Below are 26,104 nucleotides of genomic sequence, written 5' to 3' on the forward strand. Positions count from 1 at the left end.
CTTTACAGTTTACTAAAATTAAGCATTTATTTCACAAAATTTCATCAACATTTTGTAAATTGTCAGTTATGGTGTTGACACATCATGATTGTGACAAGCAATTTAGGAATAAAACAGAATAAAAAAACTAAAGAATAACTTATCCTCCTGGCTACCAGGAAAAAAAATATTGTCCAATCACCATTTTTTTAATCCCACAGTCTTTGTAAGGGAATTAGAATACTTATGCACTTACTTTGTCTCTTCCCATAAAATATGTTTTTACTGATGAACACCATTTTTATGAATTAGAAAAAGGTACATACAAAAGTCCCACCCCTTCACATGTGGTATCATTGAAAAGCCCTAAATGTCCTCTCTAGATACCAAAAGGAATTAATTCAGTAGGATGCAGGGGGTGGGAGATATTCAAGTTTAGAAATGTCCTCTACATAGGACAAAAATGAACTACTGGTAGTCAGGAGGATGTAACACCAGAGCTGCCTAGCCCTCTTAGTAAAGGAAGATAAAGGAAGAGGTCATGTGGTCCTCAGAAGTTCTGGTGCCCCCCAATAATGCCTGATTTTTTTTACATTCTTTTTATGTCTGACGGTGTTGACAAAAACTARGGACAAATTTCAATGGAGTTGGAAAATATATAAACATTATTTTTAATTCAATTTACTGATACTTTTATAATTATTTATATGATTACTTATACTTAATTGTCATAATATATTATCTTATCTTTAATTGTTTTAAACTATTATAATGTATTGAGTTCTGCTGCAGGACAAGGGATTTTACAGGCACCATCCACCTACTATTATGTTTAAAATAAAAAAAAATATTCAGCAAACACCAGGAAAATATATTGTTGTGCTCACATGTACTCAGCCCTTCAGGGGACATGGGGAATTTTTTTCTTTTGCGCTCCCTCAAAAGAAAAAAAATTCCCCTGGAGGGCTCCGTACACATCACCCAGGTTAGTTTAGTCAGATATTTGAAAAAATATATATTTTGTGTACATTTTATTCACATTTTGTGTTTTATCCATAGGACCTGTTTTGTCCCTATTATCAAGAATCACTATCTCCACCTATTCTAAAGCTAAACCTGCGTCACGCTGCTAGATAAGAACCGCGTCACTAGAGGAACGTCAATTACCGCCGTCGCCTCCAGGTGAGTGCTGCTGTTACCAGAAGAAAAGGCCCCACGGGTGGGAAAAGTTTCTCAACAACGACAGTAATGTTTCTGGGACAAATCAGGACTCGCAGAACGGGCCTTACAAGTTCGAACAAGACGCGGAGACAGCCGCTGGTGATGATGATGATGATGACAGAATGACGCCTCTCCGGCTGAGCAGGTCCTGATCTCTGCTGTGTTTATTTCGTAAGTGTGTCTTGTTGCTCCACCTCCCAGCGCCTTGAGCGGAGCCCGCAGTCGAGTCGCACCGAGGAAGCGGCAGACGTGAGGAGAACTGAGCCGAGAACTGAGCCGAGAGATGGCGGATAATAAAGTGGGTCCGAACCTTCAGGCTGGAGCTGGATTCCTCGCCAAGCGGGTCCAGAAGTCCTTTAGTAGAGCACAGGAGAAGGTAAACTGAGACCGGTAGCTTTTTTTTTCTTGTTTTTTTTTTTTTCTTTTTTGTGTCTCCATTTATTCTCATAAATAGGCGTTAAACTTCTTCATGAAGCAGTCTGCTACCAGCCCTGTTGTTGAACCTTGTTGGGATGCAGAACTTCTCTAGAACTGTAGCTGTGGACGGGCCCTCCCAGGCAGGGCATGCAGCAGCTGCCGTTATTTCACTCTAGTTGACTCGGATTAAAGCATGCAGAATCTCATCATGTATGTTATCTGTTCCTCCAGAGAAAAGACCAAACTTAATCCTCTCAGAGTTCATCTTATGAAAATCCTAACTTGCTCACTTTCAACTGCTCAAAAAGAAAACTAATTTGCTCTGTTCTGTGTTGTGAAGTTAGAAGCTATTCCACTGTGCGGACGTACAAAAGTTGCCACTTCCTGACTGTTCACTTCCTCTTGTTGCTGTCTTTCTCACTCAGTTTGTGGTTGACTGGTTTGATTTTTGGTGCTCCACCTCTATAGAAAAACAACAATGTTGCGTACTATATATGAGAGGTTTTGGTGAGGGATTATGTGGTATATGTATGTCCAGACAGACAAATGAAATGGGGGCGGAGGGGAAATTCTGAAGTTTTGTTTTACATGTTAAGCTGAAAACCAGCTGCATTCAGTGGAAGGTAAAGGCCACATTTATCTTGTTTGGCTAAGAATTTGCTGCATGTTTGAGTATCAGTGTGTCAAGTTGGTCCAGCCCTGCTTATCCAATCTACTACCTCATTAATAGCTGGGCTGGAATTTTATATCTGCTGATAAATTAGGTCAATATTTGACATAAAATGAATATCAGCCATTTGCTACTATAAAAAAACCAGACGATATGTGAGTGGCTGCTAAAGGTCAGTAAGTGGGGCTCCGCTCTTTGTGTTGCTTTCTGAACAATAAGTCTGGGCAGCAGTGGAGACGCTGCCCAGGTTCCGTTGAAACATCACATTTATTTAGTTTCATGCGTATCCAGACTAAGAGCGACAATAATTTCCAGTCTAAGCATTTCCATCAGGAGCATATAGCAATCTATTGAAAACAGAAATTAACAAAATGTGATAACACGTAGAGGCATGTGCTTTGAGGCATTAGAAGAACTTGAAGTGAATTTGCTTCTGTTTCTAAATCCTTAAAAACTGGAAACCAGTAGATGAGCTGGAACTTATCTTCAAAAATGTTGAGTTAAACTTCACAAGTTGGCAAAGACCAACAATAAAATGAATATACGAGTATGATCTGTTTGATAATTGAAACTTGAATATGTCTATTATATAGTTTTATTTAAGTGTAATTAATTGCAATTAATGAATTACAGCCCCTAAAATGAACTAGTCCCACCTCTACTACAAATACCTGGAGATCAGACGTTACATTCCGCTTCCTTGAACCTCTCAGAAGAATCTCACCTGATGGAAAAGCGTTTTTTTTTTTTTTTTTTTCTTCTGAACCACAGAGAGCACAAACACTTTATATCAAAGTTTTACACTGAGATGTAAAATTTTAATGTGAATGTGCAAGCTTAAGGAAATCCTGATTTAATGACATTGCAATGATCTAAACATTAACCTGACTTTCTTATTTGAAGTGTATTTGGCTAAATAGTAAGACGCTTGTTTTAGGATTTCTGATGCTGTATGCCATAATGTACCAAAGTTTAACATTATTAGCGAATTTATTGCAAAATCAGAGGCTATAAAAAGTCTTTGCCTTAAATGCCCTCCTGTCATTGGTCAACTTTAAAGGTTTAAGAATAGATACAGTTCTGCACTTTGTCCCACTTTTCTTCACATTCTAGACAAAATGTTAATTTTGCAGCTTTATAACTCTGTATCACATATTAATCATTTAAATGTCCAATTGTTTCCCAGGTTCTTCAGAAACTGGGCAAAACCATGGAGACCAAAGATGAACAGTTTGAGCTTTGCTTCCAGAACCTCAACAAGCAGCAGGTACTGCCACACCTCTGGCCAATCAGAATCTGCTGCTGCTTCCAGTCTGTTCTTTAATAGTTCAGCGGCACGTCTTACAGCCTCCTCACAAACAGTTTTCTTGCGATTAGCGATCCATGGGGACTAAACAATCAGTGTTTTGTTTCTGATGTTGCAATGGAGCCAACACACAAGTTCAGACAATCAGCGTGGCCTTGATTTGAGGATTTGGAACGTATTCAAGGACTTTTTTTCTCCTCATCTCATGTTGCTTAGTTTCAGTTCTCTGTAGCAGAAGTGTGAAGAGGTTACTGTCATTTAGGAAGCAACAGAGTTTTAGTTTTCTGCAAATTCAGATCAATTCTGGAAGAGGAATATTTTGGTATGCTAGACAAAAATAATTGAACACACTACTTGTTATTACCGCAGCTTTGTTTAGGTGGTCTAGCTTTAGCTTTTTAGTTCATGTTGGCCAAATGATCCCATCGAATTACTGACCAAGTTTACTCACTTTATTACAATATTAAGGAAAAAAAACAAATCAAAGTTTATTTGTATAGCACATTTCAGCAATGTGGCAGTTCAAGGTACTATATTTAGTCTTGATTTAAAGGAACTCAGTGTTTCAGCTGTTGTGCAGTTTTCTGGAAGTTTGTTCCAGATTTGTGGTGCATAGAAGCTGAATGCTGCTTCTCCATAAAACACAGCTTAGCACCTTTCTTGTATAACATAGGTACCACAGATAGACAAGGATGTGCAGGGTTTCCCTCAGTGTATTATAAGCCTGGCGGGCCACCAGGCTTTACTTGTGCTCACACTAGGCTAAGCATTGCTTTTTTTTTTTAACTCTTTTTTTAATGTTTGCATTTTTTAAGACTTCACAGTTGGTGTTCTTCCAATCTTTCAATAATAACCATCAAGTGATATTTTACTTTTTTTTTTGTCAACTTTCTGGGACATTTAAACCGTTGGCCCTAGTACCCAACCACCAGGCTTAGAAAGTTTTCTGGGGGAAACCTTGATGTGATGTGATAAATGTGATCATGTTGAGTGGCATTTTTTGTTTAAACAAATGCATAAAGCTATGATCGACTTTTATTCCAAGGCTTTTAGGTTAAGCTGTGCAACTGTATGTACTCTATAGAGTTACTGTCAGGGATTAGCAGCACAAAGCGTCTACAACCAAGTACTACAATTTATGTAGTCTTACCAGGCAGTTTGTTAGGTGCCTGTTGAATTCATCAAATGACATAACAACTCGATGCGTTCAAGTATCGAGAAGGGGTAATGACAACAGGTTCAAACAGCAAGAAAGAGAACTTAAAGCTGCAGTATGTAGCTTTTATAAAACTTTTTTTTTTTTTAATAATTTTTTTTTGCATATTTGTTAAAACTGTCACCATGTCATGACAGTAAGACATGAGACAGTCTGTGAAAAGATCAATCTCCTCCACCTCCTCTCTTGAGCTACTATTGCCGTTTGAAGAAATGCACAGCTCTGACCAAGAACAACCAATCAAAGCCAGAAGGAGGGGCTTAGTGCTGTCAATCATCCTTGTGTACTTGCTGTTCAATGTGTTAATGGCAGAGAAACAACTTACTGCTACAGGATAACCGTTTATCCGCTGTCATCAGTGGCCATGCTAACTAGCTTCAGCATTCATGACAGGCTCTGCTATCAGGAAGAAGCTGTAGCATACAAATTAGGGGAGGGGCAGGATGGGATGAACAGGCATGCAAGGCTTGATTGGCAGCACTAAGACCCGCCTCCTAGCTTTGACTGGTTGTTTCTAGTTAGCACTGGAAGAAGGTAAAGGAGAAAAAAAAATCACATTTCATCTGTGTCATACCAAACTGTCACCACATAGTGACAGTTTTAACAAATGTATAAAAAGAAAAACTTTTTTAAAGTTACATGTTACAGTTGTCAGATGAACAGTTCTAAGCAGCTCAGAAACTGCTGGTCTGCTGGGAATCTCATGGACAAACATATCAATACTTGGTGAGTAGGAGTAAATGCCTTGCTAATGTCAGAGAATACACAAAGTGGTTTGAAATAATATAAAGTCTGCAGTGAGTCAAATAACAACCAAAGTATGCAGAATACCATTTCCTGTCTTATACAAGTAGTCCAACTTCTGCTGGTGTATTGAGTAGTGGTGCTGACCATGTCCATCCTTTTAGGACCACGCTTGTACTCACCATCTGGTGGTTACGTCCAGAAGGATAATACACAATGTCCAAAACCTCAAATCATCTCAAACTGATTTCCTAGACATAACAATGAGTTCATTGTAGCCGAATGGACTCCATGGAAACCAGATTTCAGCTTAATAGAGGATGTGGTGGAAAAATCTCTAAAGGATCGTTTCCATCAGCTCTCTGCTGAATCTGGTTCCACTAAGAATTGAGATAGTCCTGAACATAACAATTTGGTTCAGAGGCCAATGTAGTGGCCAGGACGTGATTAAAGAATCGGCAATTATTAGACAACATTTTTCATAATTGCTCCTAATTGCACCCATTGCAATTTTCTGGCTGATCGCTGATTACCGATCTTTTAAAAAACCCAACTTGCCGATTCAGATTTTGGCCGATACCAGTTTTTTGTCTGAAATGTTGCTCAATATATCAAGAAAGTTACTGAATTGGCAACAATGAGGTGACTATTGTTAACAGTAAATGTGCAGACATGACCTGGTCGGCCGGTTTGTCAGTTTAACCTCTCACAGGAAAAAAGAAAAGGACAGTGGTTGATTTTTAGACCTTTGCAGAGGTTAACATCAGTGGATAAGATCGACTTCACATGTAAAAATCGGCCTATCACCGATCACCCAAAATTAAGGAAATCTGCGCCGACAAATCGGTGCACCCCTACTCCTGCCTCCTATAAAACAAGCTGAACTAATTGAATAATAAGTTATATATTATTATATAAATTGACCTGACACTAATTTAGCAGATGTACAAATTGCATGAATGGATGGATGTTTTTAATATGACTATTATTAATAATAACTAATATTTAAAAGCAGCGTAGGTAACCTAAATTCAGTTCAATTTGTTTTAATTCAAATTGAATCAAATAAAGTTTTAGTATAATTTTCTGAGGTAAATAAAGCAAGTTAAAGTGTATTTTAAGTTCCTGAGGTTTTATGTAAGTTACTCTGTCCTTTGTTTTATTTGCTGTTATTGATTTTCTTGTCTGTATGGCCGCCAATACAATCCTCTAATGAGCATTTTTGATCTGTAATAAAACAATCTGTAATAAACCTCTGCAGTAGAGATGTGCCTATCAGGTTTTTTTCTGCCGATACCGATTCCGATCACCCATGAGGGCCGATCACCAATACCGATCACATAATAATTATTTTTTTAATCATAAACACTACCGGTTACATTATGTGGAAAAAAGGAACCATGAATTCACCTTAATTTAGGTGAATAACTTGTTTATTAAAAACAAGTTTTTAATAACTTGTTTTTTTTTCATATTAAAAACTTGTTTTTAATAACTTTTTCCAAGAAGAAAACTAAACAAAACGGGCATTGTGTAAATTGTACTGCTATCGGTAATACTATCTTTAACAGACTGGTAACATATGAAGGCTCTGAAGAGGCTAAATAATGCAAAGAGCCAAAATAAAACCTCTCAACAATGCCAAAAAAATTCAAGTATAAAACTTAACATTCAAAGGCAAATACAGGTTCCATTACAATAAACAATCCAGAATTACTGAATGAAAACTTCCTGATAGCATGGCGGCTAGCTGATTACTGCTAGTTCTGATTGGTTGTTTCTGACTGAGCAGAGTAATTATGCAGAACAAGGAGGAGATTGATTATTTTTTCAGAGATTATCTGTCTCATGTTAGGACTACGAAAGTTTTAATACGCATGTAAAATAAATTTTTTTAGGTTGGATGCTGCAGCTTTAAACAGAGGTTCGGTGTGAGTTATAGTTCCACATCGCTTAGGATTTGTTGCTGTGCGTTTGCGCAGTGTGAAGGAAAGAGGAGACCAGCTGCACAGGCAGGCTGCGAAATGAGATGCAGGTGATCGGTTTGTGTGATCGGCAACAAGAGACCATGATCAGCGGTCACCAATCATACACTTTTTCACGGAAATCGGCCGATTATGATCGGTGGCCGATCGATCGGCACACCTCTACTCTGCAGTCCTTTTATTTTCAAAAATTGAAACAAAAAAATAACTGTGTTCAAGGCTATTTGTATTGATTTCCATGGGTAGGTTACCACTCATAATATGCAGGAGGCACTTATTTGTTATTTTTATGGGACGGTGAAGCTCTGACATCTGTTCATCTGTGTTTGTTACTCTATTTTGAGCTACTTTAACCATTAGCTTGTTGGTTAATGCTAGCAAAGTGGTCTCTGCTTACACCTGCTGACAAGCTTCACTTTTTTTCCACCTTTCTCTTGTTGCCAACTGTTGCGTCGTTTGGTGTATTCTCCAGTTGCCCCTTTTAGCTAGGCTCTCTTTTGTTGGTGCCTGTTTAATTTTTATATTTCTGAGAGATAACAAGTAAGACTGTTGTAAAAGAAAAGTGTCAAAGAGAAACGGGAAGGAAGTTCACAGAGTGACTTGCTTGCTGCTTTCACTTCATTATCTCAACTGTTGCAACTATTTAAAGAGTAACTGCTATGATTCCCCCTCAACCCAGTGTTTACATCCCTGCTACTGTTTTTTTCAGTTTTTTTTTTTCCATTTCTCATTTCTATGCAGAAACCTATGTGTACATTTTTAAATTATCCTGATCAGTGGCTCATTTCTTTAAATCTGCTAATGATTTATTCGAAAACTGTGCTGTTCTCATATTTTTCCTATGTTGGAAATTGTCCCATACTACACAGTCTCTTATGCTTATTTTTCTTTTTTTTTTCAGCTTTGTGTTAATATGCATGCTTGCAATTGTCACTGCCACTGTGCCTCAATTCTGCTTAAAAATAAACAATGGTTTGGAGTGAATACTGTGGATAAAACAGGAAATGTTACACCACCAGTTTGGCAATCTTTTAGGTATTTGGGGGGAAAAAATTATCGACAATTATTGATATCGCTCATGTGAAACATTTATGCGACGATAAGTTTCTGAGCTATATTGTCCAGGATTGGACATCCTGTGACTAGTGTGTTTTAAATAAACGACAAAACCTGCAACAACTGTATCATTTGTTTGTAGAAAGTTGTGATGTTCATAACAAATACATTTAAAATATTTCATAAAGTCTTTAAGAAACTATGTCTCCTACAGTAGCAATTACCTAAAAGTAAGTAAATTATTTAATATTAAAGGAATTTGTTTGGTCCTCTCTTGCATGTTAACAGAAACGACAGAAATCAAACTGCTTAGAGATAGATGAATAGATATTTTATGTTTCAAAACATTTGCAAAACCATTTGTAATTTATTCGGCTGTAATTTATGCCATATTTTTATAGATGTCAGATTTAAAAAAAAGAGGGTCCCACAGATTCCAGCTCATCCCACATTAAAACGGTACAAGTTGTTTTGTGGACATGATTGGATGCATAGTAATGGTGCCTGCAGGAGAGCTAGCTGCTGCTAGCACGTCACTAGCTATAGCGGCTAGTAGGCACTGTCCTAGCCACTAATATAGACCACTGCACAAGAATTTTCTATGACAGCCTGCTATGGCCAATGTAGATAAGGGGGGGAATGGTAGTAAACATGGGCAAAAAAAAAACCCTCAGAAATTTTATAGAACAAACTTGGAAATTCTCAGAGCTCAAAAAGTTGAACATCTGCAAAAAAAACACTTTCAGATTAATTTTCAGAAATGTTCTAGGGAAAAATTAGAAATTTTCTAAGCTCAAAGTTGAAAATGTTTGACTTTTGAAACTTCTAAGTTGTTGTTTTTTTTTTCTACAACATTTCTGAGACTAACCTGAAAGTTTCAAAGCTTTTTCTTAAAAGACCAGAGAATTCCAAGTTTCCTTCTAGAAAATGTCTCGAGTTTAATCTAAATGTTTTTCTGTTTTTTTTTTTTGGCAGAAATTTACTCCTTTTTTTTCTATCTACCATATGCTGTCATAATTTCCCAAGTGTGGGCCATAAAGGATACTTTCTGTTTGCTGATGGGGAATAAGCTCCAAAAAGCAATGCAGCACACCTGAAACATAGTAACAATAATGTGAGGTTGCCAAGGAAACGATGAATCAAAAGTGTGACTTTGGTTAATTTCTTGGTTTTATCTGCTTTTCCTCTGGCCACAGATCGACGGAACCAGGTTGTTTAAAGACGTGAAGGCGTACTATGCGGCGGTGAAAAGTGAGTTTACACACATTGCATGTGCTGCGTCGTCGACCGATGCTAGTGAGGCGAAAAGAGAAGTGAATTTGATCTATTCCTAAATTTTGACGGCTTTCGCAATTCTGTCTGCATTGCTAGGCTGCAGGACGGAAAAGCAAAAGCTCACTGTGTTTAAAAAAAAAAAAAAAAAAAATGAGCAGACGCAGCGCTGCATGTATGACTCATCCAGTCAGGAAACGACAAGCTGTTTGACACAATGCCTCCTCAGGGCTCCATGCAGCTGAAGCTGAAAGTGGTGGAGTAGCGATAAGTTTTATAATGACCTTTCTAAGACCTTCAACTCTTTTCCACAGCTGTGCATGAAACATCCAAGCGACTGTCCCTGACCCTGAGAGAAGTGTATGAGTCAGACTGGGACGGCATAGACGACCTCGCTGTCATTACAGAGGTGAGGCTTTTGTTCATGATGATATCTAACGTGAAATTGTGCAAAATGAAGTGGAATTGTTGAAATGTATTTATTTAAAAAAACAAAGAAGAAGAATAGCATTTGCTCATAGACCTCCTTATTCTGCTACTCCTATATAAAATGATCCTGGGTTTTCCCTCGGGGGGCTGCACAGTGGTGCAGTTGGTAGAGCTGTTGCCTTGCAGCAAGAAGGTTCTGGGTTTGATTCCCGGCACCGGTCTTTCTGCATGGAGTTTGCATGTTCTCCCTGTGCATACGTGGGTTTTCTCCGGGTACTCCGGTTTCCTCCCACAGTCCAAAAACATAACTGACTGTCAGGTTAATTGGCCTCCAAATTGTCCCTAGGTGTGTGTGTGTGTGTGTGCATGGTTGTTTGTCTTGTGTGTCTCTATGTTGCCCTGCGACAGACTGGCGACCTGTCCAGGGTGACCCCGCCTCTCGCCCGGAACGTTAGCTGGAGATGGGCACCAGCAACCCTCCCGACCCCACTAAGGGACAAGGGTGTAAAGAAAATGGATGGATGGTTTTCCCTTGGTGTATTATAAGCCTGGCGGGCCACCAGGCTTTACTTGTGCCGCCACCAGGCTAAGCATTGCTTATTTAAGTCTTATAAAATGTTTGCATTTTTAAGACTTTATAGTTGGTGTTCAGGTATTAATCGTTCAATCTTTCAATAACGCATAGTTATCAAGTGATACTTTCAAATTTCCTGTTAACTTTAAGCATTTTTTGGTGACATTTTATTTGATGAGGTGTGTATAAGACCGACATGATGCCATCATAAACATGACACAACATCTGTCATGAACATGAAGTCTTTATGAATGTCTATGACAGTTGTCATGAAGTGTCATTCGGTAAATAATGACACTTTTAATGCAAAGTTGCTTTAAAAGTTGCATTGAAAGTCTATTAAAAGGGCCGACTTTGTATTATTTTGTAAATAATGACACTTTCATTCAAAGTCGGCCCTTTTAATAGACTTTCAATGCAACTTTCAAAAAACTTTGCATTAAAAGTCATTATTTATCGAATGACACTTCATGACAACAGTCAGAGACATTCATAAAGACTTCTTTATGTTCATAACAGGTGTTGTCATGTTTATGACGACGTCATGTCGGTCTTGTGCACACCTCGCCTAAGTGTTACCCATTTTTAGCTAAAATCACGACGGGCTGCTGGATGAATGACTGTCCTAACACCCAACCAGTGGGCTTAGCAAATTTTCTGGGGGAAACCTGGTGATGCAATTCTGAAATTTGATCAATTTGTTTACAGTTTAGACTGAACATGTCGCTTGTTGACATGAACAAAGGTTTTGAATGAGAAGGAAGAAAAAATATGAGCTATTCTACCCCTTCTCTCAAAATTCAGCTTGCTACACCACAATCAACTAAACATCAATCGACCAGATACAGATACGACTTTAAAAATGAAATGGGCAACATTAACAAAACAGAACTTGCATCATGTAAGTCCACAAATGCAGCTCCCAGGTCAGAATTTAAACCTGTGGAGAAGTTTTAAAACGGTGACGGAATGTACAGCAGGACACAAAATCCACAAGATTTGGCCTTTATAAAAACATGGCAAGGAAAAAAAAACATTTTCTAAAGAAAACAGTGAGTCGTGTTTTCAGTTTGTCTCAAGCTCTGAAGAAGAAACGGAAAATATGATCTGTGATCTGAGCAGATGAAACTAAAGTTTAACTTCTTGGCTGAATGTGGAAGCTGAGACGCCATCTTGGATTCTGTCATGCTGCCACCCTGATGAATCAAGTCCAGTTAGAAGCTGTAATACAACATGAATTTTTCACCATTTTTACATTTTATGCATTTATCTATACGTTTGCTATATTGCAAGTTTTCAGGCTTTAAATTGACTTTTTTTAAATTCAAGATTGTTGTTGCTATGCAATAATTCTTTTAATGTAGTTTTTTGGACTGACTGACTCTTCTCCTGTGCTTCAGAGTGAGGACTTGCTATGGAACGACTTTGAGGAGAAAATAAGTGACCAGCTTGTCCGCACCATGGAGAACTACACCAGCCAGTTTCCTGAGGTCAAGGTAAAGGAAAAAAAAAACAAACTTTATTTATCCCAAAAGGAAATTAAATGTTGTCTTAAGTTTCTTCGGAGTTGTTGTGGACGGTGATTCTGTGGGGAGGAATGGCGTTCAACAGCTGTGTTTCCGATACAGATGTGCCTGACCTATCTGTTTCAGATTTTCTAGACACTGTTTGTTTTCTCTGCAGTTATAAATCTGAGAGATATTAATGAATCAAAAATTTAATTGTTATGAAAAAAAACAACAAATGTTCAACATAGCGTCTGCTTTTTGGTGCATTTGAGGACCAGAAATAGTGGGAATTCTCTGTATTGATGCATTGAATGAACTTTAAAAGGAAAAAAATTGATTTCTACCTGCTTATGACTATTTGTAGTTCACCAGTAGATATTGGTTAATTGTGTTGTTGCTGTATTTCTGTATGAAAATGTATATTCTACTAGAGAGGTGAGCAACCTGTGGTTCTTTGCTTCCAGTGGCTCTTAATAACTTTGACAAAAAAGTCACAAAGAGCCAACTAATGTTTTTAAACATAGCTGTGTTCTTTTAAAGTTTAGGGTTTAGTTTGTTTTCAGAATCAGAAATCAACTTATAGTACAAAATTGTGTACCCCCCCCAAAAAATTGGCTTTGATTTTGAGAGCTCACAATGTACAGACACTGAGTATGTAAATAAACTTTAGAGAAAATAAATTGGAGAATTTTTTAAAAAGTTCCACAAATACTGACATCCCATAGAAGAAAATATATCCATCCACTTTATTGGAAAAAATTTTGTCTGTCTTTATTTTAAAATGTGAAAACAAAAATAAAAAGGTGGGTTTTTTTTAAGCATGAGAACAAGTTTTCTTTCATAAGTATTCATCAAAAAGCAGCTGTTTTTCATATAACATTTGTGGCTTTAAACAAGTTTTTTTTAGCTAGACAGGACAAAATGACTTTCTATTCTACGTAATGCAGACCTCTGTCCTATCACTTTTTTTTTTCTTCTTCCATTATTTTTTGTTAGCTCGTCTTCTTTTTGTGGTCATTGTAATGAGTGTTTTTTTTATTTTATTTGCTTTTTCAGGACCGGGTTGCAAAGCGGGGACGTAAACTGGTGGACTACGATTCAGCTCGTCACCACCTGGAAGCTCTGCAGAGCGCCAAGAAAAAGGACGAAGCCAAAATCACCAAGGTAACATAAATAAACATGACGGTTTAAAGCTGGGATTTTGCTTCTTTTTTTTTTCCCCCCCCAACGTTCTTTCTAATCCTGTTTATCAGGCAGAGGAGGAGTTCAACAAAGCGCAGAATGTCTTTGAGGAGATAAATAACGAGCTGCGGGAGGAGCTGCCTGTTCTCTACCAGAGGTATCAGCAGCAGTAACTCAACACAGACTCAGATTAGCTGGAATCTGTGTGGAAAAAAGAAAACTTTGTCTTATGGACGAAGTTCGAATTTGATCTGGTTTCTCTGTGTCTGCAGTCGGATCGGCTGCTACGTCACCGTGTTCCAGAACATCTCGAACCTGAGAGATGTCTTCTATAAAGAAATGAGCGTGGTAAGAAATCCCACTCCTGCTGTGCGAACATGCAGAAAGACTCCAGAAGGTCCTCCTGTATTCACCTTGAGTTTCTTCTTTTTACAGCTAAACCGGGAACTTTACAATGTGATGAAGAAGCTGGAGACTCAGCACTCGGGCAAAAATTTCATCATCAAGGGTTTGAGTAGGTAGGGCAATGCTTTTACATTTGTTTTATTCATGGCTGCCATGAAGCCCAAAATGAACCAGACTTTGGTTTAAATCAGATGGTCAGACTCCTTGAACATCTCAACCATCAGTTTAATCATCACTGAGACCGTAGTAAGCGGCGAGATGAAAATTGATAATTCCATGGTCAAACCTTGAGATCCAAGCTTTTTTTATCAGGTATTGTGGGGAAACATAAACAGCATCTACTGGGTGGAGCAATAAAAAAAAATATTCAGACAGATTTCAGAGAAACTGGCCACTGAAGAGTACACACGCAAAAGGACATCATCAGAGCATCGACAACTGGGCGCTCCCGGCCGTCCCATGGTCCCATGGTCCCATGGTCCCACCCTTATTCACACCCACATACTGAGGAACACACTGCCAATGGAGACACAAAGCCAAATGTAGACCTCTGTACCACAAAGCATCATTCCATTGGCCAAACTTTGGACACAAAACCGAGTAAAGCTGTTGACTCTTCTTCTTTTAAGTGTCTCACATTTAAATAATTACATTGCTTTTCTTCTACAAGGAGACACTCCTCTCTGAAGAGAGGCTGTCCCTGAACTCAAAATGCTTTGGTAATCAGATAAGCTCTTTGTTTATGGAAGAGATTCTTGCTGTGAAACATGGGAGAGGCTCGGCGGGATGGCTGGGTACAACATAGGTTGGCCTGACTCTGCAGGATACAGCGACTTATGAAGATTACAAGGGGATTTCTGGAGCATGTTGTAGTGTTTGACTCATAGCTCTGTTTGTTATTTCTAAAGATAATAACCCCAAATATTGCATAGCAGCCCTTTACTGACAGTAAAAAGCTGTAATCCAGTTGCAGTTGGTCTTATGTTCAATTTTTCTAAACGTTGGCTGTCATAGAATGAAGCAGACGCTTTGAGAAACACTTTAAGGAAGAAGGTCTTTGCATAACAGTTCAATATTTTATAGCAGAATATGCTGATTCACAGAAAATGTCATTGAGTGCTGAGTTCTCACAAATCAAGGTTGTGCTTCATACCAAGGCTATTCCTCAGAAATGTTATAAAAATGACCAGGACTTCATCATTATTATAGTGCTCACAAAAAGGTCAAATCAACTTTAGATGTATGCATATTTAATCAACAAAGCCAACATGTAGACGTGTTGCCACCCTTGTAGGAGCAGATGCTTGCAACAATGAATTTCACCTCAAAGGTTGGAGGCAGCGGTCTGCAGGCGTAAGGTCAACTGACACCAATCAGGCAACAGCTCAGCCTGTCTGCACAAATATTTAACATCTGAAGCTCTGCTTTTGCAGAGGGGCTGGACTCCTTTGTGCACTGAGTTACTCCGGGAAGCATGTTGGGTGTGTGTGGGAGTACGAGACCACAGCAGCGTTCCCTTCCATAAACAAATGCCTAACACACAGGGGTGTAAATTAGCACCCCCCAGTGGCCAAATGCGGGTGTCAGTATGACATGGTGTATGAATTTGAGCAGTGCACCCGCCACCATTGGCATTTTGAACTCCTGTCCAAAATCATACAGGTCTGAGGCAGTCAGAGTTAGGAAACGGCTATTAATACCATTTAAAAATATTTAAAAATGACCAGAGACGCATCTTCACTAAATACTATCTGGGGAAACTGGTGCCAAAATGTGGAAATGCTCAACAAAAGAAATTATTGCAAGAATGTTTGGGGTTGTGTAGTTAAAGTTTTCTGTTAGTAATTATTTAAAGTAAATCATGGACACCTTAACAGAGGCGTAGTGCAATAAGTTTGTTAAATTAGTCTGTATAAGTACATAGTATGGTAAATTGGTTTTCTTAGAGTTGAGAAGAAATTATATGTATTATATACACCGAGCAAAAAAATAAACGACCCATGTCAAATGTAAGAGTTTTATGAACATTTGGGTTACTCGGTGTATAGAGAAACTCAAAATATATTTTCAGTAATTACTGATCTTCATATTGGCATTGATGACATCATGGTATGGCCATTTATAGCAGATTAACAGATTGTCTTTGAAGATTACAGGTGTTAGGTGGCCTTTTATTGTCCAGCTGTTTCTCATTTTGTCTGGTCACTGTTAAGAGAATAAAATCATTAACTTCTGGCTCGTTTTATTCTCTTGTGCTCCCGGATTCAATAATTCCATGCGTGGAAACAAAAGCCACACAGAGATGACAGCGTCACAATAATCAGCATTTATTTAAGACAGATGCATACTACCTCCAGAAAAGCACATCACACAACATCAGAAAACTCGGAGCACAGACAACACATGAATTTACCTGAGAAAAGGAAAAAGACAAAAGATGGAAACAACAGACAGCAAATATGTCTTTGGAGAATTGCAAGCGCAAATCTGATTTGTTACTCTATGTGGAAAATTTTTATCTCCTTTTCTTTAATTTGTTCAAATAAGGCGTATCTTTGCTCATCGAAACAGGACCTGTCTTTGAGGCTCTCTCTAAAGCTATTTGCTGCCATTGTCTAAAGAGAGCTTCTCCGAACTCCTGCTGGTTTATGGCTTTCACAGATCAGTGTGAAAAGCTGGAACTTCCTACTGATTGTTACTGAGGGCAGATCAAATTTCTTGGCAAACAATCTGCTTTAACTACAGGTAAAATAAAGGTCAATAGGCCAGAATAAGTTATACATTTTAAAACTATAATTAGGCTATTTCAATCAAGTCATGTTAAATTTTAAAACTAGCTTATTTTAAATATATTTTCTTAACATCACCCACTGGACATATCCCACCCATGCACGGAGTAAAAAGCAACTCACTGAGTAATGCTCACTGACAGCAAGTTGGATTAAAAATGATACACAAATCAAATGCTCATTTACAGTCATTAACCCCACGACTAAACTGTAAATTCCACATGGCAACAATATTTGACATGGGGCGTTTATATTTTTGCTTAGTATAATTTGCTTGTACTGGAGGGGTTTGTAATCCAGGGAAATGTTGCACACAAAAAAGAAAAACGGTGGCTGGTGAAACGTCTTGGTGTCCGCTAAGAAAATTTCTCTACCAGCCACTGCGGCTGCTGGAGGAAATGTTTAATTTCCACCCCTGTTAACACAACGTCAAAGAACTTTGAGTGAGACTTTAGAAGAGTGAAATAAAAAGTCCTTCACAATTTCTTGTTGCTACAAGTTGTTGATTTCTTTGTGTTTCACTATTCTTTATTTGGCTTGTTGTGTTTAAAGAATCAGTCTGATTTGTATTTGATGTGCTCACATTTGTCCTTTATTTTCTTTCTTCTCAAACAGCTCAGCTAGCAAGTCAAAGAAAAGAAGGTCCCTGGCCATCTCCAACCCCATCCCCTGCAACACGGCTTTCCCAACTGACCATGTCTCCATCCATTCCTCCACCCAAAACGGCAAAGAGGCTGCTCCAACTTCCCCCGTCCAACAGACTCGAAGCGTTTCTGAAGAAGACACCGCCCCAGAGGAGAGCGCCGCCCCATCTGAAAGTGTCACTTCGTCAGACTCGGATCTCAGCTCCAGCGGTGTGAACACACCCAAGAGGCAATCTGTGTGCGACAATGAGAACAGCAGCAAAAGCACATGCAATGAGAGTCCAGAGGACCTGGAGGCAGAGCTCGCCACCAATCAGTCGGATGACTCTGGACTCGGGGTGCCAAAGTCTGAGGCAGCAAATCAAGAACTGTCCAGCCCCTCTGATATGACAGATGGCGATGATGTGCAAAGTCTCGACCAGGGCCCTGTGGACGATCCGTCATCAGAGGAGGCCAAACCCGAACCTCCGCCTGTTCCGGCCCCCCGCCACTCCTTCCACTCCACAGACCAACAGCCTCTGCTACCTGCTGAAGGGGAGCATCAGATGGAAACGTCAGACAATCCAGAGACCGCAGAGGAGAGAGAAGACTTGAGTTCTCAGAATCCACCTGGCTTTCTCTACAAGGTCTACATCACTGCTGTCCAGTGGCAACACAAAATTAAACTTAAGTTACTTTTCTCCATGTTCTCCCAAAAAATATCCGAGTCCAAAATCAGACCCATTGTAAAAGGGGAGAGAATTCAGATTTTTTTTTGTTAAATTAAGAAGTTGCATATACTCTCTATTGGATAGTAAAACGCCCCATAGAGGACTGCAGGCGTTCCTTCGCAATCAACTCGCAAGAGGTCTACTTTGTATAAAGTCACATTGGTAACAAATGTTAATTTAAAATTGTACATACGCCGTAAAGATCCCCAATGAAAACATATTTATAGGTTCTTAACCATTTGGAGCAGAAAACTGCTTGAAAGTTGATCTCTAAACTGTGTGGTGATGTTTGTTATTGTCACTGGAGACGTGTCTGTACATTAATATGGCCATTTATTAATAATTCAGACTAACAGACAACCAAAACAGAAGACGATATAACCCCATGAAAATAACTCAAAAATAGTTCAAATAATATCTTACAGAAAGTTTCTGTCATGTTTGTTTTAGAGCAGGAATGGAAAGCCCACATTTGAACTGTTATGCTCAAGTTGGTGGTTCATTCATGGCCCCCAAAAACGAGATAAAACTATAACTCTCTGAGATATTAAGAGAAATGGAAAACCCTTACAAAAACTTTATTCTGTAGCAGAAGGACTTTAGTTTTTAAAATACCAAATACATTATTGCAAGGGAACAAAAAATTCCTTTGAACAGGAAAATGTTCTTGTTTGAGATGGAATTGAAAATCTCAGCCGCTTTTGAACAAAAAATGAAACTTATTTTCCACCAGGCGGTGGCGACAGAGAGCAATGAATCCTCTGAAGAAGGCCAGCTGGAGTTTGAACAAGGAGACGTCATCCTGGTGCTAGCTGACACCCAAGAAGTTAGTCTTTCTTTCTCTTTCTCTCTGTGTGTGTGTGTGTGTGTGTGTGTGTGTGTGTGTGTGTGTGTGTGTGTGTGTGTGTGTGTGTGTGTGTGTGTGTGTGTGTGTGTGTGTNTGTGTGTGTGTGTGTGTGTGTGTGTGTGTGTGTGTGTGTGTGTGTGTGTGTGCGCGCGCGTTCTCACAGAGCATATCTCGCCTTACATCATGCTGCTGCTCACATTGAGGATGACACCCTTCCTGTAAACTTTTGACCTAACAAGTAATTTCAGACCAATACATTATGGAAACTTTTTAGCCTTCAGTTGTAAGCATTCAGCTTTTTTTTTTTCGTTTTTTTCGCCTTTCATCATATGCTCGTGAGGAGTTTTTGCCATTTTCTCAGAATAATTTTTACTGCAAATAAAATAAACAATAAATTGTGTTCAGATCCTAATTCATTTTTTAGACAAGCCAGCTCCTCTGTTTACCATCGTAAGTTCAGCAGAAACTGGATCAGTTCCTAGTTCCTTTGCCTCTTCTACACATTTTGCCATGTTACAGCCACACATTTTTATGTATTTTTTTGGAATGTTGTGTGATGGAGCAGTACAAAGTAGTGTGTAATTGTAAAGTGGAATGAAAATCATCTTTTCCTTTCAACTTCTCCCTCTAGGGGTCGCCACAGTGAGTCATCTTTCTACATGTAACCCTGTCTTGTGCATCATCTTCTCTCACACCAATTGCCTTCATGTTCTCTTTCACTCCATCCATAAATCTGCTCTCTGGTCTTCCTCTTTGTCAGTTCCATCCTCAGCATCTTTTTGCTGATGTATTTCCTCTGTACATGTCCAAACCATCTCAGTCTGGCTTCTTGGACTTTACCGCTAACATTTGACACAAGCCATCAGTCAGATGCTGACTGACAGCTCAAGGTTAGAAATGTATTCATTTATGACCTTATCCATTTTTGTCACTCCCAAAGAGAACCTCTTGTCATGAAACTATACTGCTACTCACAGATGCCCACTTCTAACCTCAGGCTTCTTTAACAACTCTTTCCCATAACTTCATTGATTGACTCATCAACTTCCTACCTCTGTAAACTTCCCCCTTGTTCTTAAAAATTGGCACCAGAAAACTTCTCCTCCATTCTTCAGATATCCTCTCTCGCTCATTGAACACTAGTCAAAAACTCACTGCTGTCTCTCCTGGACTCTTCCACTCCTCCACAGGTATATCTGCCTTTCTACTCTTCATCTTTTTCCATGTTTTTCCTGCTTCATCCTTACCAATCTTCACTTCCTGATCCACAGTAGCTGCTGCTTCTCCTTTTTGTTCATTTTCTTCATTTATCAACTTTTTAAAGTACTCCATCCATCTTCCTTTAACACTTTTTGAATGTGTCAACAATTTCATCTTGATTCTTAATCCCCTTCACCTGTTGGTCATCCTTCCTGTCTCCAGGCAAGAGCCTTGCCAACCTATATAAATCATCCTCTCCTCCTTACTGTCCATCCTGTTATCAGAGTCTGTGTTTGTTTGGCCTGAGCTTCCTCTACCTTCACTTTATGGTGGATGTCCCTGTACTCCTGGTGACTCTTCAGGCCTCACATTGTCCCACTTCTTCTACGTTGCTCTCTTTCTGCTCTGCATCTCCAGAACCAAATGAGAAGCAGCATTCAGCTTCTATGCACCACAAATCTGGAATCTGCTTTTGATTAATAATTACTTGTAGGATACTGCATGATGTTTTCATGATGTAAGTCACTTTGAACTGCCTTGCTGCTGAAATGAGAAACAAAAATAAACTCGAGATAAAGGAAGGCAGGAACGGTTTTAAAAACATTCCCGCCTTCATCTCGTTATATTTAGTTTTTTCTTTTCTCTCTTTATAACAAAAACTGGATGGCAAAAGTCTTCAGTCTGGTTCTTTGGTCTGAACTAGGCTAGCCCTTTTATTGAAAGATAATTTTGTTTAGAGATTGTATAACTCATTTTGCCATTTTTGTTGTTTTTATTTCTTTTGGATTTTCAAAAAATGTCTTCCAGTTCCAAAGTTAAATGTTCATTTAGAATTTAAAGTTTATTGATCTTTGAGAATATGCTCTTGCATTATAATACCATTCCCATTATTTTACTTGAATATGATCTCAAAGTTTATCGATTATCACAATAACTTCTGGGACCAGCATAATTTATCATGATGGTCATAGAAGTGGTTGTGAGTGTGTACTGTATGCACAGTGGGTGTGTGATCTAAGCTGTGTTTTCCATCCGTCTGTGTCTGGCAGCTGGACGGCCTGCTGATGGGGATCAGGGAGGAGAGCTGGAAGCAGCACCAGGATCTGGACCACCACTCTGGAATCTTCTCAGGAAGCCTGGTCGGGCCGCTGCAGGCGGACTGATGCCGCCGCTCTGACGTTTCTCCTTCCTCTGAGCTGATACTGGGTCACACATGATGATGATGATGATGATGATGATGCAACCTGTGGAACAAACGGGACCAAGCTGATGAACATTACATAAGTGTTGTTTGGAAATGTTTCAGTATTTTCACCTCTTTATGTTTTTAAAAGATTTCTACAAGCCACTGTGAAACAATCTTTGAAAGGTGTTTTTTCAATATTTTACAAAAACATCAATAAAGTTCTAAATGATGGGGGAAGGTTTTTTTTTTTTTTTTAAGTAAGACCTGGGTTAATACACCAATGGATTTATGTGCCGCTATATAAATGGTGGATTTTTACAGACTAACTGAAATTATGTGCACTGTAAACGCAAAGACACCTGCAGCTCATCAGCATTTGCCAAGGATGTGAAAATATTCCAAAACTCTGGAAACACGGGGGGGAAAGACAGCTGAACTATAAAACTGAACAAAGATTAAGCTAAAAATTTATTCTACAAAAAAAGCCAAATTTTGTTGAAAGCCATAAAAAAAGTAAAACATCCACCTGGGTGAGTGCTTTGCCTGCATGTCATATTTGTCTTTGTAAAGAAAACCATGTTTCATTTTTCTTATGACGGTTTTGTTTTTCTGATTGTTTTATTACATAAATTTTCAATAAAGAATATTAAAGATTTAGGCGGTAGCCTGAAGAGAAAACAAACCATTCAGCCCAGGACGCATTTGTAAATAAGATGGTTTTACTCTGGCTAGAAAAAAAAAGACCAAGTTTGAAAAAGTGAACTGAACATTTACAAGCCATAGAATTTTGAAACAAAGCCAACTTGTTCAGTTGAGCTAAACCTGGGATGCTCGGAGTGCAGCCCAGGGGCCATCTATGGTCCCCTGAAGTATTTTGTTTGGCCCCTGGCCACCATCCTGGATGGAGCAAAGTTGATTCAGATGGACACTTTATTTTTACCATTTATTTTCAGAGACGGACGCTGTAGGCCTGCAGTTGTATTGGGAATTCACATGGAAAAAAAAAAAACAGAATTATAAACCCATAACTATCATAATGAAGGGTGAAGAAAGGTGGATATTCAGGGAGAGGTGAGAGGTCCACATTAAAAACGGTTACATTTATCTTGACAGAATGTCTGCTGATCCCTAAGAAGTCTTACATTTATGCATCAAATTAAGGCCTTAAAATGACTTTAATTCATTTCAAAAAGCAAGTTGGCCTTGAATATGTTGATCACAGGTCTTAAAATTTTTTTTGACAGGATTATTTTATTTATAGTATATTCTATGTATTTTTGCTTTCTCGTCAGGCACCAGGTTGAGTCACGCAGACCTCTTTTTTGCGCTCTGTGACTCACTGGTTCTAGCTAACTAGCTGTTGTGTTGTCTACCTTGTGTGAGTTAAAGTTTATTGGCAGTTATCTGGATGAAGTTATATTTCTTTGGACATGTAGGTCTTAAATTCCATGAGTATTGGCCTTAAAAAGTCTTAGATTTGAGTTGGTGAAACCTGCATAAACCCTGCGGTAAAACAACCCGATGGTGAAAAACCTTTTTATGTTTTAGATCTCTGATGGTTTACAGATCCCATTTCTGCAAAAATTCTTTGCTTGAATAAGATCCTGCGTGGTTAGTCTATTATTGAGCAGATTAATGTTTATTTTTTTAAATTCTCTTGTGAAAATAAAAAGGATTATGCTTCCTTCCCGCCAAGTTCTTTCAATGTCACAATTTTGGACCATGTGGCAAAAAGTTTGGACACTTCTGATCCTAACAGCTGGTGATCCATTTGTTTTGTTTGTTTGTTTTATCAGGGGGCTTATGCATACTTCATAGACATGGACAGCCATGAAGAGATTAATGTTAAAAGGAGATATTCTCAGTGGAGCACTCTGGGCTTTGCTCCAGTATGAATCTAATTTATTGTTACTTGTCCTGTATTTTTTTCAGAGCGGGGCCCTAACTGGGTGAGGACATGTCAGAGGTTTGCTTCCTCCCTGCTGACTTTGCGCTGCGCTGCTCTGCTTGTTTGCAGTGTGAGTTTTCCTTCGGGCTCCTCTGAGGTCACTCGGGGCTCCATGCTGCCATGACGCAGCTCCATCACTACGCAGCTCCATCACTACGCAGCGTTGACGTGAAGAGGCACACGGTGGATAAACACAGAAAAAGCTCCCCTATCAGCTATAGAGTCTCAACCCCTGCACGGTCGCATTCTTCACCTTTTTAGAGTTCACTCTGTGTAAACACCCTGAGGTGATATAAAAAGTGATTTAATCTTCCATTTCACATCGATTAAACATCTCTTGAATAAGCCTCTGGCAGCAGCGTTACAAAGTGCCTCACATGAGAGGCCGCAGGAGAACAAGTTGCTCTCTGTGGAAATGAACAGAGGAAATGTTTAATATGTGTTTCTTCCTGTAATGATATTCCTCCACACTGTGGGCAGACACGACCGGTCAGGGCGAGGTCAGAGGTCGCAGTTAGAAAAACAACATTAGCAGGAATGGACGTGTGTGCAGCTCAGTGCTTCTGGGCAGTGGCGCAAAAAGTGGGTATGCAGGGTGTGCAACGCATAGGGGCGCAGCACCAGAGGGGGCGCTAAAACCCCGTCTGGAGGGGACGGCGCGCCAATGATGTTTTCCCATACACTTCAGCGCGCCTTACGCTCCTTCACCTCGCGCACATAACGAGGTAAATGTAGCGGGGGGAGGGGGGCGATCTATGTTTTCGCATTCACCTGAATAATGTGTAGTTGCGCCACTGCTTCTGGGAGCTAACACAGTTAATCTTCTACCTGAAGAACTGACGCTAAAGCTAACATGACTGCTGACTGGTTCTGCTAGTGTTTACAGATTTAAAGGGGCAGTATTATATAAAACTGACTTTTTTGAGCGTTACATCATATTATTTTATTATTAAAGGTATTAAAACATACCTGAAGTGTTGCCTTGATTTTTTTATGCATGTTTGAGAAATCCTTTAATTTACCTCGGCAACCATGCAAATGTGCAAAATATCTGGTTGACCCTTGCTCCTCCTGGGAGCTGCAATTCCCAAGCTTCCAAGTTTCCACATTACAGAGGAGTCCTCTCTACTCAGCTCCTTCAGACTAGCCAGCAGCAATTAGCAAACACCTGTTGGAACTGTGCATCATCTGAGCTCATTAAACCAGCTATTTCTCAGTCCAATGCAGGTAAAAATGTTGTTAAAGGATTAATAGAGGAGCCATGTTGTGATGACTTCCTGAAGGCGGAGTTTCAATAAGAGCAGGCATTTCTTAGAGAGAGAAAGGCCTAATTTCAAGACATTAAAATATGAAGTTACATTTCATTTAAGTCATATTTGATATATGAAGCATTTTTATAGCAACTGATGTTAACATAGTTACTTGATTGTGCTACAAAATACCACAATGTGACTGGTTCTAACAGATTTAGTGCATTACTGGTAGTTTCTTATACATGAAAGGCTGGTTCAGATCTTTTAGAGGTGAGTTTTGGTGGAGTTTTCAGCAACAATCCTCTAGACAGATGTAGACAGATGTTGGCATGTTGTTTATAATATTAAATACATTTTTAAAGTGGAGGAAGGCTAACTAGCTGGTTCACCCTTTTCACCTTCATCTAAAAACAATCTGGAAACTATATTTTGTGTTGTCTTTGACAAATATTTAAATTGGTTTGATGCTCCAAAACACTAAAATGTCAAAAATGTGCAAAGGAAATTTAAAAATCAGGAACTAGAATTAAATACATCTGATCTGAAATGGTCACACATTATTTTCTTTTCTAAATAAAGCAACAGATTAATGTAGAGTTTTAAGAATATTTTCAATCTAAAGGAATATTTCTCTGCGACAGACTGGCGACCTGTCCAGGGTGAACCCCGCCTCTCGCCCGGAACGTTAGCTGGAGATGGGCACCAGCAGCCCTCCCGACCCCACTGAGGGACAAGGGTGTAAGAAAATGGATGGATGGATAGAAGGAATATTTCTGCAGTATTTCCTCTTAAGTTAAAATTGTGTAGAATCCCAAAACCAATACGACCTGTTGAAAGAAAGATAAATTAGCAAACTAATTCAATAATCTGAAAAGTAGTTAGATTTTCAGTCTTTCTTTTTTAAAGGAGTAAATACTCGTTTGCTGGATTGTATTGTACACAGCTTTTGTTTTGTTGTGAGCTTTGAAAACTACAATTATTTTTATTCCTAGAAAAGTAAAACTGTTTCTCATGCTGTGAGTATTAGAAAAAAAACCTTCCTTGTGTAGAACAAGCTAGATTAGATCATTACAGATAGAAGAACGAGTGCAGGCTTCCCCGTTCGCTTTAGTTTAAACATGCGCTCTCTCCTTCTTCCCACGTTTTTGGCTAATTAAGTAATTAAGAGCCACATTGGGCCCCAGAAATGCAGTTCACAGACCCCTAGCCTGTTGTCATGGGTCCACACATGAGCAATTTCAGGTTTTTTTTAAATACCCACACGATGACTTTAGAAAGTACTCAGCAGAATCCCCCCCACCCCCAAAACTCCCACATTAGCAACCACGTCGCTATTTTAATTGTGACAATCATGTGGCTTTCTGCGTGTTTGGGTGGCCCTGTGTATGTTTGTAAGTGTGCAGGGAAGAGTCCTCCATTATGCAGAACCAACAGCAGCCTGACTCATACGAAGTGTGTATCCCTTATCGCCCCTTTTTCTGACTTAACGCAGACATGTCCTCTGTGTGTGTGTGTGCGTGCGTGTGTGTGTATGCGTGTGTGTGTGTGTGTGTGTGTGTGTGT

The 26,104-nt window shown here is 39.1% G+C and overlaps 1 protein-coding gene across 5 annotated transcripts in view; it reads left to right on the forward strand.

The window, feature by feature from the left end:
* bin2b (bridging integrator 2b) overlaps window positions 1-21,574 on the forward strand; it is a 29,778-nt gene extending 8,204 nt beyond the window's left edge. For 2 of the 5 annotated variants that reach the window (XM_008410217.2, XM_008410218.2), the window contains 13 exons: window positions 1,039-1,161; window positions 1,402-1,576; window positions 3,474-3,554; window positions 9,791-9,845; window positions 10,181-10,275; window positions 12,270-12,365; window positions 13,434-13,541; window positions 13,631-13,716; window positions 13,832-13,907; window positions 13,995-14,077; window positions 17,369-18,023; window positions 18,841-18,933; window positions 21,204-21,574. In XM_008410217.2, the coding sequence (XP_008408439.1) occupies window positions 1,484-1,576; window positions 3,474-3,554; window positions 9,791-9,845; window positions 10,181-10,275; window positions 12,270-12,365; window positions 13,434-13,541; window positions 13,631-13,716; window positions 13,832-13,907; window positions 13,995-14,077; window positions 17,369-18,023; window positions 18,841-18,933; window positions 21,204-21,317 (1,635 nt within the window). In that variant the 5' untranslated portion in view covers window positions 1,039-1,161; window positions 1,402-1,483 and the 3' untranslated portion in view covers window positions 21,318-21,574. The other 3 variants (XM_008410216.2, XM_008410219.2, XM_008410215.2) reach the window with 3 other exon arrangements.
* Window positions 21,575-26,104: the final 4,530 nt, after the last annotated feature.

Source organism: Poecilia reticulata, linkage group LG5 (genome assembly GCF_000633615.1).
Source record: "Poecilia reticulata strain Guanapo linkage group LG5, Guppy_female_1.0+MT, whole genome shotgun sequence".
Classification (NCBI taxonomy): Eukaryota; Metazoa; Chordata; class Actinopteri; order Cyprinodontiformes; family Poeciliidae; genus Poecilia; species Poecilia reticulata.